The sequence below is a fragment of the Anas platyrhynchos genome, chromosome 3 (genome assembly GCF_047663525.1).
Source record: "Anas platyrhynchos isolate ZD024472 breed Pekin duck chromosome 3, IASCAAS_PekinDuck_T2T, whole genome shotgun sequence".
In the NCBI taxonomy this organism is placed as follows: domain Eukaryota; kingdom Metazoa; phylum Chordata; class Aves; order Anseriformes; family Anatidae; genus Anas; species Anas platyrhynchos.
The window spans coordinates 79,393,515-79,413,874 of NC_092589.1; the positions used below are offsets into that span (position 1 = coordinate 79,393,515).

Genomic DNA, 20,360 nt, shown 5'->3' on the forward strand with positions numbered 1-20,360 from the left:
CAGAGGAAAGTGCAAAATTTTCAAAGTTGCTCATGTTAGGAAATAAAACTATTGTAAACACATCTGTATGTGTTTTTTAGTAAAAATGTTGATAATGATTTGAACATAAAACACCATGTTTTGACAATTAAAGCAAAAGATATTTCTGAGGGAAAGAAATGGTTTATAAAGACTGTGAGCCAGGTCTGATACTCAAGGTCTTGCCAAGGCGACAGACAAAATGCAGATGTCTTGTCTAGCCCTGCACTCCTGCTAACGATCTCTGTTTGTCTACCTACACTCACAGCGGGATACACTTCCTAAGAACTGCAGGCAGAATCAAGGACTCAGCATGAACACATCTTTTTCTATTTTGAACTCTAATATTCTTTATAAGGATTCATAAGCCCTGCTAGTGCTAGACCAGAGGTGTCTGTCTTGCCTCTTTAATGCTGGCAGGGTACTACAAGAGGGAGATGCAGTCACCTGCAAGCTGTTTTGAATGTCAAGGATTTTATAGGTGGGTTATTCAAGGATGTGATTTTAATTAAAAATGCAGTTCCATTTTTCAGTGAAAGGTCTTTGTTGTCTTACCAGGCATAATGGTCTTCTGACAGTGGAAACACTTAGATGAATACTCATTAGAGTAGCATTCAGTACACAGCAAGAGCTCGTCCTTTGCAGCAAATGGTTTCTCCACCAGAGAGCGACTGCATTTGGCACAGTTGAAGCATCTCTCATGCCAGTGGCGGCCTTTGTAGGCCAGATCCTTGGAGAAAGTATGTCCATGTTAATGAAGACATTTCTTTACAGTGTTCTTTTTTCCTCAGCTCCTCCCAGAAATAAAGTGAAAAATGCAGAACATTTTGATAGCAATTCAAAGAGAATACAGTTGCATCGAGCAGAAGGTGTGTCAGCCCTCATAGTCTCTGTGTTAGGGTATATTGCAACTCTCTCGTACAGGATGTTAGGATCTGCTTTGGCACAGGCAATTGAAGCAATTGTTCTTCCCTGTGCAACATCAGAGTGAAGTTTATATTGGAAGACCAATCATATATTTTTACAGTTGGCCTTCAAGGGAAAGCAAGTAATTAACATTTTTAATGTGCACAGGCCACCTGACAAGAAATGCATTCTCTGTAGACTTTTAAACAGAACTTCATGCATTTTTTAATGTTACTGCTTTTTCTTCCAGCTGACTCTACATAACACTAAAGAAAGATCATATTATTGCAGAGAGCAAGCAATTAAAATCTCATTAATTGAGAAAAAAATGGTTCTTAGGAAGAATATTAAAAAATCATTGCTTTTGTTTACACCTAATATAAGTCCTTCTAAAAAGCTGGCAGAAAGATGTTTGTTTAAGACTCAGCAGGCTTAGAAGATGAAAAAGCTAATAGTATATGTATGAGACTTCCACTAAGAATTCACAAAAAGAGCAAACACCAGATTTTATTTTTCCAAGGTTAAAAAAAACAAGGGAAAAATGCACCACCCAAAAAAAAAAAAAATCCGTAAAAAATAAACCAGACCCTTCCAGGTCTCCTTTATAAATAAAAAGCTCAAAAGGGCACAAAGCCAATCTCATTTTTCTAGTTTGTCAGTTCCCCACCCCTTAAAATGCTAAAATGAGAAATGAAATACATACCAGGCATCATTTTTAGGAGGTGCTGAGTGTTTACCACTTTCATTTGCGTTAGCTAGCACCCTGAACCATTTAGAAAATGGGCTATCACCCCAGAGCAGCCTGAGGCAAAGATCTGGTAAGACGGAGAGGAAGAGATCTAAGTTCTACATGTAGCACCTTGGCAGAATTGGTAAAACCATCTGTGAACCTCTGTGGGCCACTTCTCATACTGTGGCTCTCCTTTCATGTTATCTCTGCTTTGTTTTCTCTCAATTTTTCCTCCTAGTCAGTCAAAAGACATGATTATTTTATTTTATTTTATTTTATTTTATTTTATTTTATTTTATTTTATTTTATTTTATTTTATTTTATTTTATTTTATTTTATTTTAGTTAGTTAATGATCTTTGATATCAGTAGTCCTGCCATTTAATTTTAAATTGTAGTAGTGGAGTTATTGAGGGCAGAGTATAAGTTCTCCTGGTGACCCTGACTGGAGCTGCACATAGAAGTTTGCAGTTGAAAAACACGGGTGAGTGTTTGAAAACAATCATCATCCAAATTAATGTTTTCCTTTGATTCCTTTATGGAACTGAGCTATACTCAGATAATGTACTTTGAAAACCATGAAATATGTTGACCAGGGAGACCTCCCAAGAGGCTTACTTTATTAACTTTATGGCCCAGCATTCTTTGTGACACAAAGAGAAAAGGTTTAGTGATGAGACTCAGTAGACCAGGTTGATGGTTGGACTTGATGATCTTGAAGGCTTTTTACAATCTAGATGATTCTATGATTCTTTTATTTCAAAAGAACATAGACAAAATGAGCATGGGGAGAATGTGAGCAGTACATACTGACCTCAGCAAAACCAGGGTGTTTTGACAGTTTTCTTTTCAAGTTAAAATTATATATATATTAACAAAAAAAAAAAAAAAAAAAAAAAAAAAAAAGACGTCTTGCAGTAAATTGAATTCAAGAGTACTGGAAACCCTGTGAAAGGCCACAAAGGAATTCATAATATTAATTATTCTCAGAAAGGGGAGAGGTGGAAGGAAAGTCAAGTCCAGAAACACTGCCTCTAATGTTTTCTCTGAGAGACAAGCAAAGTGGAAGTTAAAATGAAAACACAGCATTTCCAAAATTCAGAAGGCACAAAATACATATCATAAATATTGCTTCTTTTCAGCCTGACATCTGTAGGTCAACACCTGCGGTCAAAGTATTTTATACAATAGTTGAAGTCAATTTTTCCAATGCATGTCTCAGATATTCTAAAGCTTCTCTCAGCCTGACCCACTGAATTCCTTTGGCACCCTGCTATTCCTCAAGCACTGTGGTGAACACCTTCTGTTGGCGAGTGAGCAGAGATGGATAGAATCCAGATGTGGTCCATGCGGACACCACAGCTTTAACTCATGCTTGAAGTGTATGTATGCACAGATTTCATCATTTAGAAAAAGCCCTGAAGCTTTTCTATTCTGGGAAAATAGCTCTGCTGTATACATATGTACAATCACTATGCTTAGGTTTCTTCACTAGCACAGGAGTATGTAGAGGGACTGATATAGAATCCATCATTTAAAAAATGGGATTTGTGTGTAATCTAAGAAAAGACCAAGGAAGTTAAATCCTTACCTTAGAATCACACTCAATAGGTTTCTTGCACTCTTCACAGGGGTTGGCAAACAGGCTGTCATAACATGTGACACAATAAGCATTTTCTTCCCTTAATGCATACTTCCTTCCACGAAGAGACTGCAGGCAGTAATGACAGTCTGTCTGATTGCTGGTCATTCTGGTGGGGTTTTCCGGGTGATCTGGAAAGATGGAAAAATCATGTAATTGAATGAATGGCAGTTTGCTTGCCCAAATAATTCGTACTGCTTCATTACCTGTGAAAGTCAGTATAGGTGTGTTTTAGTCCTTTGCAGTGCTCTGGATTTCTAATTCTGGGCTGTTCTATAATAAAATGGCAGTCTTTAATGACAAATACTATATATTTTGTTACCTAAATAATGGGGAGCAAGAAAGTTACTTCAGCTTAGTTGACTGGCATTTACAATGATAAGTCAGGTACCTGAAAATGAAGGTGCCTTTGTGTTCTGTATCTACAACTACTGATGTCACGAGCATTATGGATGCTGGATGGTGTGGCATGTTTTATTCAGAAATCAAGGAATTGAGAGAGAAATGAGAATTCAAAAATTAATCAAACTGTGGAGTTAAAAGGCTATAAAGAAATGTCAAGCACTTTCTGGTGTTCCCCTGGCTCTCCCTTCTCATTCCTGTCTTTCTGCTCATTCCTGTATTTTGAACGTGCTCCTCCCTACCCAAACCAACCAACCAACAAAACAGAAGGAAGACAAAGGTCTCCAAGCTTTATGACTATTTTTGCCTAATCCCAACTGTGCTGCTAATACTTGATGGCAGTGTAGGGTAATAAAAATACCCCTGGGTAGCAAAAAAGCAAAATATAAAAAGAAATAAACAAAATAAAATCCAAGCAAAATAATAACTCAAAGTAAGTTTGTCTTGTTGTTATTGGAAAAGATCGTTTTTACTTATACATTTCTGTATTGCCAGATTCCCTGTTGGCAGAGCCAAGACACTGTGAGATAGATGATATTTCTGTGCCAGCCAAGTGCAGGAAATACCACAAATCTATTGAGATCCAATTGTATGAGTTTCCCATCCTTCAGTTTTTCAGGCTAAAGAGGCTTGGATAAGTATCCAAACTTTAGCTGCTTATAGTTCAGTTACTGCTGAATGTTTTAAGGATTGTGGAGATGCAGACTTTTTTCAGTCATCTTGTTACTGGTTGGATCATCAGCACTTTGCTAAAATTGGGTCTTGATTCCTGGGAATGAAGGACAAAGAATCCAGAAAGTTCCCAGTGAAGCAAACCCAGAAACATCTGCTGGATTCATTGGATTGCACTCTTCATTAAACTCATCAGTGATTGTCACTGCGTACAGTGCCAGCAGTCATAAATTTTAGATTGAAAACAACTGGGGAAGGTCTCCTAAAATACTTACATATCAGTGAATTTGGGCAGCTGAAATCTTTTTACGCTGACTAATGGTGCAAGTTAGTTTATCTTAACCAGATGCAAGGCCTGATAGCAAGGAAGAGAAACATATTAGAAACAGGATTTGAGGGATCACTTACCACCACAGAGCTTACATCTAATCCATTTAGGAGAAGTCACTCATACTTGTTTGTATATATTCACCAGCTATCTTATACACATGGTTCAGCTTTAAAAAGGCAATTAACTTTTTCTGGGTTTCTGGTTTGTGAGATGTAATCCAAACTGATAGCTTCAACTATGAGAAGGAACAGTTACTGGAGGTCTCCACTGGCACTAATGCATATAACCAGGAATTTATTAATCTATTCCTAGAGGGGCTGTAGTAAGCCTGTGGAAAAAAGTGGCAGGGAGAGAGGCTATAATGCTTATCTCAGACCAAAAGTAATGACTTGTTTATTTGGCACAAGCTATGGAAAACTAGTTCCTGTAAATTGAAAATCTTTGGAGTTGAATTGATTTACTGTTTTTTCTGACTGCCCTAAATCTTAGTGCTAGCCAAGACAGAGTGTAGTAAGGAAGTCAAATAATCTGGAACTCAGATCAGTGGGAAATGTGCTTTCTTAAAAATATTAAAGATGTATTTTACGTGATAACCTTGGGATAATAGTATTTCCTTAAGATCAAAGAGAGCTTTGAGTGTGCAAAGAATGAACCAAAGTATGAGTGAAAATGACATCCATCATGCAACACATATAAAAACTAGGCACGGTGCAGTAATTCAGTGCATGATCCATACACAGTTGTCACTAAAACCAAAGTTAAATTTTGCTCATTTTCTTCTATCTTGGGAAATTCTTCTAAATTGGTGGTTATAGAGACAGTCAAGAAGGAATGCTTGTGGTTAGCTGGGCTCCACATTAAAGGTCATAGGACAGGCTTGAAACTGTGTTTCAGAGGAATTTTTTTTTTGGGGCGGGGGGGAGTTAGAATCATGGAATGGTTTGGGTTGGAAGGGACCTTAAAGATCATTTAACTCTAACCCCCCTTGCCATGGGCAGAGACATCTCCCACCAGACCAGGTTGCTCAGAGCCCCATCCAGCCTGAACACCTCCAGGGATGGAGCATCCACAGCTTCTCTGGGCAACCTTTGTCAGTGTCTCACCACTCTTGTAGAAATGAATTTGTTTATCAAATCTGATCTAAATCTCCCCTCTTTTAGTTTAAAGCTATTATCCTTTGTCATATCACTGCACTCCCTCCCCAGCTTTCCTGTAGGCCCTCTGTAGTTACTGGAATGCCCCAATGAGGTCTTCCCAGAGCCTTCTCTTCTTCAGGCTGAACAACCTCAACTCCTTCAGCCTGTCTTCATAGGAGAGGTGTTCCAGCCCCTTGATCATCCTCATGGCCCTCCTCTGGACTCGTTCTAATACATCCATGTCCTTCTTGTGCTGGGGGCCCCAGAGCTGAACCTAGTTCTCCAGGTGGGGTCTTATGAGAGCACAGCAGAGGGGGAGAATCACCTCCCTTGTCCTGCTGGCCATGCTGCTTTTGATGCAGCCCAGGATTCAGTTGGCTTTCTGGGCTGCAAGAGCACACTGATGGAATTATGTCAGAGTTATGAACTAGTTAGTTATGAAATGCCTCTGAAGATAACCCTGACCAGACTACCTTCCTGATTTCCTCTCTGCTGAATCAGTTCCTCAGCTTCATAACAGTTTCACCTCAGCCTACAAGTGGTGATGGTAAAATCCTAACAGGACAAGTATGATGAACTTATCTATCAGTTATAGTGGGTTGTGTTGCACAAAGTTCATCAAAAAATAGCTTCAGATATCTGAAGATACATCTCTTTTGTTGCTGTTGTTTTTTGTAATGAATGGCAATAGGTTTTAACGTTATTGAAACCTCTCTATACTGAACTAGTTTGTTCAAAATGTGGCTCTCTTGATTCTCTTCCCCCCCACGCCAGGCCAATCTATTTCAGGAAGCCCAGGTTATGCATTTGCACAAGATGCACTATTCTAATAGCTAACAACTTCCAAATCTGTAAAGTCCTCCTTAAAACCTATATGGGTATGCTAACAAAGTCCTATTACTCTTGTTTTATAGATGACAGTGGTTGCTGGAGAACATAAAAAGAGTATACCCAAGGCCAGATTCAAAGGCAGAGGGTACCCTTAGGCTGCTCCTCAAGTAAAGCCCTCAAGTCCTTGAAAGTTTTCTTCAGAAAGTCTTCAGAGTTTGACCATGATTAAATAAGGCCATGTTTGGGTATGAAGCATAGATGGTATGAAAAAGAATGATTATTATTATTATTATTTTTTTGTAAATCCTTTGGCAAAGGTCTGGGTAATCTCTGTGAACTGCTTTTACCCTTAGACAATACAACAAAAAAGTGAATCTCGGCTCCCCCAGCCCATTTACCCTTGCTCCAGTAAGTAAATCATGTTACAAGCACCATGTAGTTAAGTAGAATGTTTTTCCTGTGCTTTGATCCTGATCTCTAGAGAAATGTGTTTACTTTAAGTTTGCTGGAAGCTAGACTCCATGTTTTGAAGGTCGGTTCAGAAATCTCTGGAGGTCTGGTGCTATTCACTCTCATGGAATGAAATGCTGACTCCAGCATTCCAGCTGCTCACTTGCGTCCTAAGCACAGGGAGAGACTGCCATTTCTTCATTCCTTGGGAAAAGATGATTTTGTTATCTAGATTGGAGCAAAGCTAAAGCACAGCTGATTTTTGTGTAGATAGTAGGCACAGTCATGCAATGACATTTATACTGTTAGGATACTCCTAGGGCTGCACAGAGATGTTGCCAAGGATGTGAGGATATTGCAGCTGATGTCCCTGGGGTCAGATCTGAGAATGCAGCAGCCTCATGGTATAAATTATAAAGCAGCTGAAAATAAAACAACAGAGCTAACTAGTCTGCCTACTGTTTTAACAGATTAAGGTAGAATTTAGCTACAACAAATTAGGAGAGGGACTTTCTGTAGAGTCAAATGGTTTCTTATAAGATGTAGAGCACTGGAAGTCTTCTAGCACAGAGAGCCATAATAAAATGGTTGCCAAGTCCACCCAAACCTAAATAAATGGTTCCATAAATGTGGAACCATCAGGAAAGGAGTGCTAGTTTTCTCACCAGACCTAAGAAGCACATCCATAGTGTTAACATATCTCTTAATTTATTTTAATATTCCCTGTAGATGTGATAATACACCTTAGATTATATAAACATAAAAAGCACAAACATTAATCCTACTTAGAAGGGAATGAATATACATATGTATTTGCTTATATGCATGCATGTAAAGATGTATCTTTTGTTTTGAGGTGATTTTAATGGATTATTTTGTGATGTAAATAAGGCTGCCATTAAACTGCATCATCTTTTTCATTAAGAGCATACCAGGAATGCAACAGGGCTCTCTGTTAGGCTCTAAAACTGTCATGAATAAAAAAAAATGATAGCAAAATAAATTGTTGCAACAATGAAGGGTAACTAAAACAAATCGATTTATTACAAGGGTGACACCCCTACAAGCTATTCCAGACACACTTTTACTTTCAGTTAAGTACATATTTTCATCTTGGAACATAATTTTGCTTATTCACATGCACTTGCTGATTTAATTTTCCCTTGTGTGTGTGTGTCTGTGTGTGTGTGTAAGCTGCTGGACAATTCATTGCATACATTTACAAAATACCTTAGTGACTCAAGGTTACAAATGCATTATAAAGCCAACATCATTATGATAAAAAGTATCTAAGAATGCCATTATTTTATAAATGGAAGTTTTCAGCAATGTTCTCCAAGAAACATTTCAGAGATTACAGTTTTCGATTTCTCTGCATGATTGCTACCCCCTAGAAATTTGCTACTTTATTGTGGCTAGACCTAATATAAACCCTGACCCCTCAAAAGGAAAAAAGAACAAAAACAAACCAACCAACCAAAAAAACAAAAAACAAAAAACAAAACAAAACAAAACAAAAACAAAAACAACAACAACAACAAAAAAACAAGGACAATTAAATGGATGTCTTATTTTCAAAACATTGAAAATATCCTTGCTTTCCCTCCTCCCTTAGAGTAACTTCAGTTTTCCTAGTGATACCCTGAAGTTATATTTGAGTGTTCAAAGATACCAGAATATTTGCTCTTCTAAAAATGACTAGAGAAGCAATAGGAACCAGGGACATAAAGCACAAATCAAGTCAAACCGTGTACTTACAGGAAAGTACAGACAGATGTTAACTTTGAACTAGCTGTTTTAGCTCAGTGGTGCAGCACACTGGTTGAGTCAGATCCTGAAGGCATTTGAGCAGGTGCAGAGCTCTCACTGACAAAGTCCTGTTTTCAGTAGCCAGGATGGCCATGCTAAGCAGGGCTGTGCTGTATTGACATGACTACAGTGCTTCAAGGTCCACCAGTGACAGTGATGTGGTGGACTGTCTTGGCAAAGCAGCTCATTTAGAGCTTGATCTAGTAGTGGCACCATACTGCATTGTACCATGTTTGCACATCCTGTGACCATGAGCGAAAAGGGTAAGAGCTCTGGCTTAACTGGGGGATTAATCACCCCAAGTATTGTGCAATTTTCTCCTTAATTGGTATTGCTGTCTGCCTTGTTTATGCCATGCAAATTCAAACGTTGGTGTTAGTCATCTAAATTCTTCCTTCATCCCAGTAGTGCAACATAATTTACTACTTACTTACTCAAACTTCAAGCAAGCACACCAGAGCAGTGAAAACGCCTGGACTAAAGGTGTGCCGTCTTGTAGACATACAAAAATTCTGTTGCAGCAGAGCCATGACTAGCCTGTGTCTCTCAAAGTCTCCTTTCTAGCTACAGTGTATTGGAATGGCCTTGCTCCAGTGTTGCTACAGCAAGCTGGGTATTTCCTTAAATTCCTCCACAGAACTTTCACCAGCAGCACCCAGCTTGTCCAACACCACTTGTACATGCAACCAAGGTCAACCTGAGGGATTTAGTCGGCAAAAGTCAAATTTATGTCTTTGTATGTTTCTCTCCTGAAGCATATTCTTCCCCTATTGCGAACCTTGCTATCAAAGATCAAGAATTACCATCACAGTAAACCCACTGTACAGGGAAATCACAGTAAACCCATCACAGTAAACCCACTGTACAGAGGTCAGAAATAAGCATATCACATGTAATGGCTGAAAGCTTTTTTTTTTTTTTTTTTTTTTTTTTTTTTTTAACAAATCAGCATAAAGTCTGAGAGTGCAATTCATCTTTTAAAACAAACATTACACTGGATCCCAGCAATTCTAGTCAGAACTGGCACCATTATTGTGAATGCAGAAAGCTCAACTGCTCATCAGTATTGCTGTTCTGTAATACTGCTCTGTGTTTAAGCTGAGACAAACTGTCTGTGGAGTGCTCGGTATTGATTCAAGTATCTCCCAGGCTGTTACCCAGGAACACAAATCCTTTCTGTCTGCTCAGATTCCTGGGCACTGTCAATATCGTCAACAGCAACCATTCAAGAAAAAAAGTGAGGTTAATGCCAAGGCTTAGATTGCTGCTTTTATTTTTCTGGAATCATTCTCACCTGCACTTTTTTTTTTTTTTTTTTTTTTTTTTTTTTTTACAGGTTTTCACAGTTCGGTACAGCCAGAACTTTCTCCAGTGTGCACTGTGGATCTCAGCTCTTTATGGTTACTGTGAGATTTACAGAACCACATGAAGCCATGAAATGTTTCAGTCAGGTACTGGTATGCCTTTTCATGTAAAATCATGGCAGTATTCTCAGTCATCCTGTATACATTTAGCCATAGAACAGGTTTGAGGATTGTATCTGGCACAAAAGGGTCATGTAGAGAAGTATACCCACCGTACCTGGTGAGTTAGATACTTAAAAGACATTTAGATAGTTTAAAATAGATTAGCTTCAACTGCCCACGCTCAAAAAGCAAAGCAGTCATGAATGTAGGATGTGGATGAAAAAATCATTAGTGAATCCTAGGTACAACATTAAAGGAGCAAGTTTAAAGTAATTTAATTAGTGGTGTACTCCAGGAGCTGACACTGGGACCAATAACATCATTAATGACCTGGATGATGGGACAGAGTGCACCCGCAGCAAGTTTGCAGGTGACATAAAACCAGGAGGAGTGGTGGCTACACCAGATGGTCATGCTGCCATCCAGAGGGACCTTGGCAAGCTGGAGAAATGGGCTGCCAGGACTGACATAAAGTTCAACAAGGAGAAATGCAACGCCTTGCACCTGGGGAGGAACAACCCCAGGCACCAGCACATGGTGGGGGTCACCATCTGGGAAGCGGCTCTGCAGAAAAGGGCCTGGGAGTCCTGGTAAACAACAGGTTGAACATGAGCCAGCAGTGTGCCTTTGCAGGTAAGAACAGCAGCAGCAGCCTGCAGGACATTAAGAATAGCACTGCCAGCAGGTCAGGGGAGGGAATCCTTAATGTCTGCTCAGCAGAGTTGAAGCCACACCTGGAGCACTGTGTCCAGTTTTGGGCTCCCCAGTGCAAGAGAGACATGGAAAGAGCCAGTGAAGTGCCACAAAGATGACTGAGGCACTGGAGCCTGATGACAAAAGGCTGAGAGAGCTGGGACTGTTCAGCCTGGAGAGGAGGAGGCTGAGGGGATGTTCTATAAATGTCTACAAATACCCAAAGGGAGGGCAGAGCCTGGCTCTTTTCAGCGGTGCCCAGTGCCAGGACAAGAGGCAATGGGCATAAATGGAATACAGGAGGTTCCCTCTGAACATCAGAAAACGCTATTTCACTGTGATGGTGACAGCACTGGAGGAAGTTTTCCAGGGAAGTTGTGGAATCTCCTTCATTGGAAATGTTCAAAACCCAACATGGTCCTGGTGAAACAGCTTTCAGGGGACCCTGCTTGGAGCAGGGGGATGAGCTACATGTCCCTTCCCACCTCAACTATTCTGTGGCAGAAAATGGAAAGGTTTATCGCTGCTGAATGATAAAAGAGGCTGTATGAAACAGTCCACAAAACCTGTGTTCTCTTATAAGCATTTGGGGAGAAGTTGGGTCATTCTCGTAACAGAAACAAAGGTGTCCCGTAGGTGACTTGTGATTCCATGTATAAGCAACCCATACATGTAGTCTAAACACAGGAGAAATGTGATTGCTTTCATCTGGAATATTTACATGCTCAAAGCTGAATGCATGTTTAGTGCTTTGCTGCCTGTATCCTTGAAGCACAGATTTTGAAATATATTTCCAAGGATAAGCAAGAAATGGGATTTTAAAAAGTATAGAAGCAATTAGGTTCTTCATTACCATTAATGTCAATGTTTCCTAATATTTCAGATCTGATAAACACAGTCTCTAAATCTTTCTCAATTAAAATACATTCAGTGGAATTGCACAATGAAACTAGTGATTCTAAACAATTTCTGTCAAAACAAATAATAATAATAATAATAAAAAAAAAGAAACAAAAAACATTTTTCAGTAGATCCAGCTTTTCTGCAGGGAAAAATCACTTCTAGCATTCTCAAGTCCCAGCCATGTGTGAAATTAAGAGAGACTGATATTACTTCATATTGTCACTGAGTGTGAAATGTGATTAACATATCCTTTGTCAACCAGCCTGATATTTAGATCTGAGTATGGCCCAAAACCTTGGCCCTTTCTGATGGAAAGGAGTTACTGGCTTGTCTGTGGTATCTAGTTTACCATAGTAAGGAAGATGTTGTTATTGTGGTTGTTGCAGGCAGATGCAAGGAAAAAAAACTCCCTTTTTTCACCAGTTTATATTTCAGCTGATGTTAGTACAGACAAGGTTACAGAAGAGATGTGGAGGTCTGGATGCCTTCAGTCATCTTGACTATTTTGACAGCTTGGCTCAGAAGGAAATGTAGGCTGAGCTCCACTGCTCAGCCCCTGCCCTGTATGGTACAATAAGGAATAAAGGACTGACATCTACATTAAACATAGTCCATACTAGAAGTTACGAGGAGAAGCAGATCTAAAAATAATTTTGTGATGCTAAATGACTATAGGGGTACTTATCTTTTTCAGTTCAGCAGGCAAAAATACCCTAAGGAAGATGCAAGAAACCCTGCACAAGGTGCCTAGGCAACAACCTGCTCATGAGGAAAGTTTCCTAATCCTTCTTAGAGGTTTAAATTCATGCTCTGAAACCTGAGCATTTATAAGCTTCCAAAACCAATATAAATTAAGAGGTTATTGCATCAGGGTATTTTTTTGGGAAAAAAAAAAAAAAAGGAGTTTTGCAGAAAGCTTATTTGAAAATGCTGTAACAGTTGTTTGTTTTTTTTTTTTTTTTTTTTTTTATTATCTTTTTAAATTTTGATGTATTTTAGTAGCAAATATTCATGAATAAAAAAAATAATGGAAAATATCAGTTTGATTTAGAAAAGTAACATTCAAAAAAGTGAAATCTGAAAAAGACATTGGTCTAAAATGAACCTTAAATTCTCCACAGAAAATCTTTTAGTAAAAACTTACTTTTTGGCTTTTGATAGTTCAATATTTCACTGGGAGAAACAATTTTATAGCTAGCTGTATATTTTATTCTAGGAAAAAAAGATGGGAATCTGAGTTAGAGTCATCTCAGTTTGAGATAAGAAATTCTGTGGCAAAAAGACATTTGTGCTGGGTGATAGTTTCTTCAATTAAAATGGTGGAAAGGTAGAGAATAACATATTGTACTTGAATGGAAATATTAATGTATTTTCCTTCTATCAACCCACAACCCAGCAAGTAATAAATGTCTTTGAAAGAGAAAAAGGAACATTAATAATTTGGGGTTGAAATGGTCGGGATAAGAACTGAGGTCACAGGTGATCTCTGGCAGTGAATACAAATTCTCCCCAGCTTTTCAACCTGGCTTTTTTCAGTCCCCTTTCCTGCCTCCACTCTCACCTAAAATCCCCTAATTGTTGAAAGTACTTTAAAAGTGCTTGAATAAAAAGAAAATGAAAGTTACAAATGGAGAATTGTATTGAAGTGTTGATCCAAGACTTTTGCCAGTGAATTCATCTGCAGCGTGCAAATGAGAGCAGCACTTCTTACTGAACTCTGCTAGAAGTGGGTCTGCACACCAAAATACCCCACCCAATTCCCCTGTATACAGTGCAATAAAGCCAAAGGTCCAACAAGAAAATGTCAGCATCTTAGCAATGCACTAACACTACTGGGCAGGAACACATCTACCTGAAAACACAATAAGCTTGTCTTCAGGACAGAAAGCTTTCCTGGGGAAAGCAATAGCTGTAGGCAATGATGCCTGTGCTTCACAGGGAGTGACATGCTTATAAAACAAAGTAGCCTTGTTGCTTACAAGAGGTAACGGAGCTTCGGTAGGCAACATTGATGCTGGCTGCAGCCTTCGAGATCTTAATAAGAAATAAGCTATGTCTTTTCTTTGCAGATGTATCAGCTGCAGACTGGATTTCTCCCACCCTCACGTTTTAGTTCATGGACAGAAGGGAGGATGGAGAGTGTCATGTCCTGTGAGAACAGGGACACCACATGAATTAAAATCCTTGTGAAAGAATAACAACAATTCTCTACTCACTACAACTTTGTCTAGCTGGGTTCTTTAAAAGCTGGTGACCTACTTTAGGAATGTTTTAAGAAATAAAATGAGCGATAAGAAGAAGATGAGCAACAGCAGCAGATACGTTTTAAAGCAAGCTAAAATTGGAAAGGGTTTTCATTACTTTTTTTTTTTTTTTAAAAAAAAAAAAAAAGACCTCCTTCCTCCAAAACCAAACATAAAACCCCCAAGTGGTAACACAGCATCTGCTGCAGCAGCATAGCCTTTTACTTTTCTCTCCCAACAGTACTGGGCCAACCTGACCTAGTTTTCTGAGGAAAAAATAAACTGAGCCGCAGCACTTTTGTAATAAAAATATGACACCTTATTGAAATGAAAGAAATCTAAGGATTTCTGATCTCAGCTTTGTTAAAAGATTGTTATGAGTTAGGTAGCATTACAGCTTAGGAAGAGCAAAGGCTACTGGTAAGGAGTATCAGTACATATCTAACTGAGAGAGTTGAGATCCCTACCTCAATTTCATTTTCCCAGTTATTTTTTTATATTTTTAGTCCCAGTGAACAGCCAGTTTTGTTGGGGCTCCATCAGTTTTGGCTGTCACCTTGTTACCAAACTTTACACTGAAAACAAAAATGACCTGGTTCTGCAGGCAGACTCAGGGCTGCTGACTATGATTCAGTCTGTGAAGCCACTGCTGGGCACAGCCTAAGAAATTCCAGCAACAACAAGCGTAGTATCTGCAGCCTCCCTTCATGTTATGTGGGAGCTGTTATGGGTGACCATTGAGAAGGGATAGGCAAGGACGTTGAGTACAGCCACTAGTAGCCTCGCCACAAAGTGAGGACTGCCTATGTACTCTGGGCTTTTACTGACAATATAACATTGTATTAGTTGTAATGAATAGTTAGCTTGTACTGCTAACTATGTGCATTAGCAGTAACAATCCTCTATAACTGCAAACTCTTTGGAAAGCAGGGATGCAATAAACACAGTCTGGTTAAAATATGTATGCATATATTGCATCTGCTAGGTGCAAAACCTGAAAGATGCGGTACTCTTTGCATTCTGATGCTTTTGCAGCAATGAATTGTTTATAGAATGTAATTGAGACGGGGGTAAGAAATGTTGCCAGGAAAACACACTGTGGATGGTCTTAAGTAGACTTATTTGACTTCCTCTCTTTCCCCTAAGGGGTTACGTGAACGTGTGGTTTGTCTTCTCTTAGAATGGGACCCTTAAGACACTTACATATATATACAACTTAACGTAGCCAAACAATTTCACTCAATTTATGGATGTTAAATTAGGTGATTTAATATACGCTGGATCAGGTTTTTAACTCCGCATGATAGCACTGGCACTCTCGTACAAGCACAATTCACTTACACACTCTGAACATTTGCACCAAGGCTGCAGAAAAAACTAGCACAATATGGCTGTGTGTGCATTTTACCGAAGATCTGGAATTATGGCATAGTAACTTCTTGTTTTTATTCTCTGCCCTGTATTTGTTTTAAACATACTGTAAAGCTGGAAAACCAAATAGTTATCTATGCAGATGAATCAAATTCAGGCTGCTGCTCTTAGCATTCTAGGAAAAAAAAAAAAAAAAGACAAAATATTTGGATCTATGACATTCACTGTAAACCAGCATATTTCATTCCAACACAGTAAAAGGGTAAATGACATTCACTGTAAACCAGCACATTTCATTCCAACACAGCAAAAGGGTAAATGACTGTCAGTGTAAGAACTCCCTTATGGAAGACAGTTCACTGCAGGCCTTTCAAGGCAGTGAACCCCTTTAGGAGTGGAGTGGCTGATCAAAAGAGCTGGGAGCAGAGATCTGTGACTTCTTGTTCTTCCTTTAGCAGGGAGGAGGAAAAATAAAGGAGTGTTTCTATGACTGAGTATAGATTAATATAAAAATATTTTTTTATATGTGGTTTTGTGAATTAGACATTAACCAGAGTAAAAATATTAACTGAAGATTTCTTGAATCTGGAGCAGTTGAGTAGATAACATCTTGCCAAACAAGATGAGTATCATGGCATCAGCTCTGTTTTAACTTCAGTTCTTATATGATGTGAGCAGCACCACTGACCAGTCCTCAGATATTCTCAGCTCTGGGTTTTGTTCATGCCCTGCCAGTGACTGCTGTACAGTCTTTCTCATGTACATGAAATCTGCGTGCCTCTTTCTTTACCTGTTCTGCCTACTTAGGAGATAAGGTCTTCAGAACAGTTATGTGATTGGGCATCCTAACATTTCCCTTAAGGCCTAAAATCTCTGTGCTAGACATTAGACATATTTCTTTCTATTTTAACATAGTCTATCCTCCTAAAAGTGGCAATGATTTAAAATTAGACCCAGAAATGAATAGATCTTGGTATTCTGTCTTTATCATGATGTGAGGTTACTGACCTTTCAGTTACTGCTCTGCTGGGAGTTTTGTAATGTCCTGGCATGTGAAAAGGTCCTTTTTTTAAAAAAAAAATAAAATATATATATATATATATATATTGGCACTATGACTTTCACAGTGGATTTCTTTCTGTGATTACAAATACATGCTATCTTAAAGCTGGTTCCAGTGTGGGATTGCCCTACTTTCATTGAAGGAAAATTAAAGCTAAAGATTATCTGAACACCTCAGACAGCCAACATTTGACTCAGATGAATTACAAGGAATAAAAACCATCAGTTAATTCTCATACTGCTGGAGGAAACTTAGTAAGAATGAAGAAATTCCTTTCTAACATTTAGGAACATTTTAAGATCAGGTTATTTAATTCAAGGATATTGTGGAATAATAAGCCCATTGAAACCATTAAAGTCTATTCAAGTGATAACGTGAAGCCTGATACCTAGCAATAGCAAAGCAATCATCTTAGTGAACCTGGAATGGAAACTACCTGTTTCAATAGGGGATGACGCTCAGAGTCCCTACCTGGCCAGCTATGGTGGATGAGGCTGCTGTTGCTCTGAGGGGGGCAGGGTGACAAGAATTAGCAGGAATTGTTAACAAACAAATACAGGTTTGCTAAATTACAATGAAATTGGTAAATGTTTCCAGTAAAAAGTGCAAGACGATGATTAAATACATCTAAAAATTCCATTCCTGCATTAAAAAGACAAAATACCCCCCCCCCAACATTTTGAGCTTTTAATTTGAAATATTTCTCAATGTTCTTAATTTCCAAATTAAACAGACTCTCAGCTCATCACATTAAACAGTTTTCCTCTAATCTTTTCCTTTTTTCGCATGCAAATAGCACCCCAAATCCAGATACTCAGAAAACTCTAATTATGCCACAATTTCACATTATAATACATAAATGAATCATGTTGTGGTTGAATTAGAAACTTGCAGTGCTCACTTGTGGAAGACTGGGCTCCTGGTTATACATTTATAACCTAATACTGTTCTGGGCTTCTGATAAATAGAATTAGAAACTAATACTCTGAAGTATTTTACAGTCTTCCTTTCAAAGATTTCAGAATGATTTTCTAATGATAATAAAGCAATCCCAAAACACAGTTGTGAGATACTTGTCTACAGAAAAGGTTAATGCTTGTCCAAGTAGAGCAACTGGCTTGTTCAAGGTCAGAGCGCAGTCCTGGAGGAGTGGGAAGACAAGCAGCCAGACATTACAGCTTTGCCACTTGGTGGGTCTGCTCATTAGGCTGTGGGCATGGCGCTGGCCCAGGGTAGTTAAAAGCACTGGACAAAGGTTGCCAGGTGGTCAGCCTCCAGTGCTACAGGTAAAAGGCACTTCTAAACTTAGCTGAAGCAATAAAATCTTCCAGGTGTGAAGATTACAATTGTCCTTAAGGACTCTGAGGTTATGATTAGTATTCTTACACAATTGGTTGAGAGAGTTGCTGGTTATTAAGGCTGTTTCCAGTCAATAACGTAGTTTTGAACTCATTTTTTCCCCCCTGAAGTAACAAACACAGTTCCACATATGGGGAACTGAGGCAAAGAATATCTTGCTGAAAGTGGCTCTGGGCTGAGTTGTGGCCTCCCACGTGCGTTCTGCCCACAGTTATGCCACGCTGTCACCAGCATCCCTCCTTCTATCAATTCTGTTATCTGCATACAAAGACAGGTATAGGAAAATGAGCATTGTTCTGAGTCTTAAGAGCATCTCCAGCAATGAACCAGAGCAGCCTGCGTAGATCCCTTAACCGTAATATGTTGAGATGTGCAACAATTTACCAGTACTCATATATGGACCTAGAACAAATTCAAACTCGAAGGCAACCATGACTGAGAAGGAAAGTAACTTACTAGCATGAATGAAGCAAAACCAGAAAAACCCTCTTAGTCTGAGAAAAGGAAAAAAGAAGGGATAGTTAACGTACGCTGTTCAATATCAGAGGAAAATGGGGATATTCACAAAAGCAAACCTAAGCCTACTGAGGCTAATTCACAAGACACTTTTTATAGGTAAAGGAGAGAGAAATTCCTCTCCAGGGTGATTCCTAGCACAAGCTTAATTTAGCCATTATTATAGAGGCAACCAAGGGAAATTAGTTAGCCTTTGTAATAGTTTTGTCCCTCATTGTATCTCTGTTACATAAAATTAAGTCACGGAGTTTTATTAAGTTATTTTTAGGATGTTAGTTCAGTGTTTTGGAATAACATCAGTGCATTTCTACAAAGCTGCCCTTATTTCATCCCTCTTACATTTTACTGGAAAATATAAGTATATGACATCAGAAGTTCACAGCCTCCTAACTAGAACTGCGCAACCTGTTCCCAGAAGAGTGAATTCCTCTGCAGGAGCAGAAATGGAGCATTTCGTCATTCCAACTTCTGAACTTTGGGCTCTGGAGATTTTAATAGAAAAGTTGAGCTGGAAATCATTAATTTTATGAACATCATAGAATTAGACTTAAGACATCATCTTACCTTTAACTGGCAGGGAAACATGCAGAAAATCTTAGTTTTATTCCCTAGATGATCTAAAAGCCTGAAATAAGTTTAGAGCTTGTTTAGTTGTCAGAAGGACCACTCATTTGAACAGGGTCAGGATTTCATCCTCTGAGTTTAGGGTTGAGGTTAGTAAGTATACTGGTTAAGATTTTCACATTTCTTTCAGTCTGTCCATGGTTAGGCAATACTGATTTAATTATTTTTTTCTTAAAAACTCAAAATTTAAAAAAAGGTATGCAGAAAGCTGGGATTATTGGTATGTGTCCCATAGAATTTACATTTTACCAAGTCAACTTATAATTTACCAAGTCAGCCAAATGCACACACTTAGCAAAATTTGATTGCCTGAAAATAACCCGGAGATACCACAGGTCACAATAGATCAGAATCTCTTTCAAGTAGCTTCTGCTTTCATGTTGCTCTAATCTTGAGAGACAATTAGTATGTTATCTTAGGTTTCTATCAGTTACACAACTTTGAATCAAAGTGACTTTTATGGCACTGCTATCAAATTGCATGGCAAAACCATCAGCAATTTCTCATAACACTAATACTTGAGATACATTCTGTTTTGTTCAAATACTCTAGAAATGTCAACCCATCACAGAAATAGAAGAAAAATGGGTGAAAATATTAAAGAAAAACAACACAGGCATCTGAAATTGATTTTCTAAATAAAAGTCTTTGTGTCCAGCTCCAGATATAAAAACAGAACTTCTGAAAACAGAGATAGTTAAAGAAAAATATCTTCAACATTGCTATTTAAATATTTTAATTCAGTTCTGATAGTTTCATCCAAATTTAATTTTGACCAAATTATTAAAAAAAAAAAAAATTGCCACTGTTAAATCAGGTAGCAGTACAATTAATATATGTAGACTAAAAGGAATATTTCCACCCCATTGCCCATATTTCTTTTTTAATTCTGTAGTATAGGCCCACATTTCCAGCAAAATTCCAGCAAAATTTCAGCAAGCAGTGGCTTAGCCTTTCAATTCCACTCTCTTCAAATTCCAAACCAAGATTACGTTCATAAAAACATGACAGATTGAAGATAAAATAAGTTATAGAATTGCAAGATACTACTTGATTTCTGTAACAAGTCAAATATTTCTGTAAATAGCAGCTTGGAAACTGGTTTTACTTCAAAGGAAATGCAAGAACAATCAATATTAGGCGATGATATTGTTTGTGACTATAGAAAAAAAGTGACTTACATGAAAAGGCATTAT

The 20,360-nt window shown here is 38.4% G+C and overlaps 1 protein-coding gene and 1 long non-coding RNA gene across 11 annotated transcripts in view; one reads left to right on the plus strand and one right to left on the minus strand.

The window, feature by feature from the left end:
- Positions 1 to 12,167, plus strand: part of LOC113843276 (uncharacterized) — a 42,531-nt gene extending 30,364 nt beyond the window's left edge. For both annotated transcript variants that reach the window (XR_005264256.2, XR_011808460.1), the window contains exon 3: positions 10,263 to 12,167. This is a non-coding gene — a long non-coding RNA (uncharacterized lncRNA). The remainder of the gene's footprint in view (positions 1 to 10,262) is intronic.
- FHL5 (four and a half LIM domains 5) overlaps positions 1 to 20,360 on the minus strand; it is a 28,902-nt gene that overhangs the window by 7,600 nt on the left and 942 nt on the right. For 3 of the 9 annotated variants that reach the window (XM_038176330.2, XM_038176329.2, XM_027454843.3), the window contains 2 exons: positions 3,245 to 3,426; positions 574 to 748 (listed from right to left, as the gene is read on the minus strand). In XM_038176330.2, coding sequence (XP_038032258.1) covers positions 574 to 748; positions 3,245 to 3,403 — 334 coding nt within the window. In that variant the 5' untranslated portion in view covers positions 3,404 to 3,426. Of the gene's footprint in view, positions 1 to 573; positions 749 to 3,244; positions 3,427 to 3,501; positions 3,569 to 4,644; positions 4,667 to 8,875; positions 9,116 to 19,104; positions 19,166 to 20,360 lie in introns of those variants that run through there. The other 6 variants (XM_038176334.2, XM_038176332.2, XM_038176333.2 and 3 more) reach the window with 4 other exon arrangements.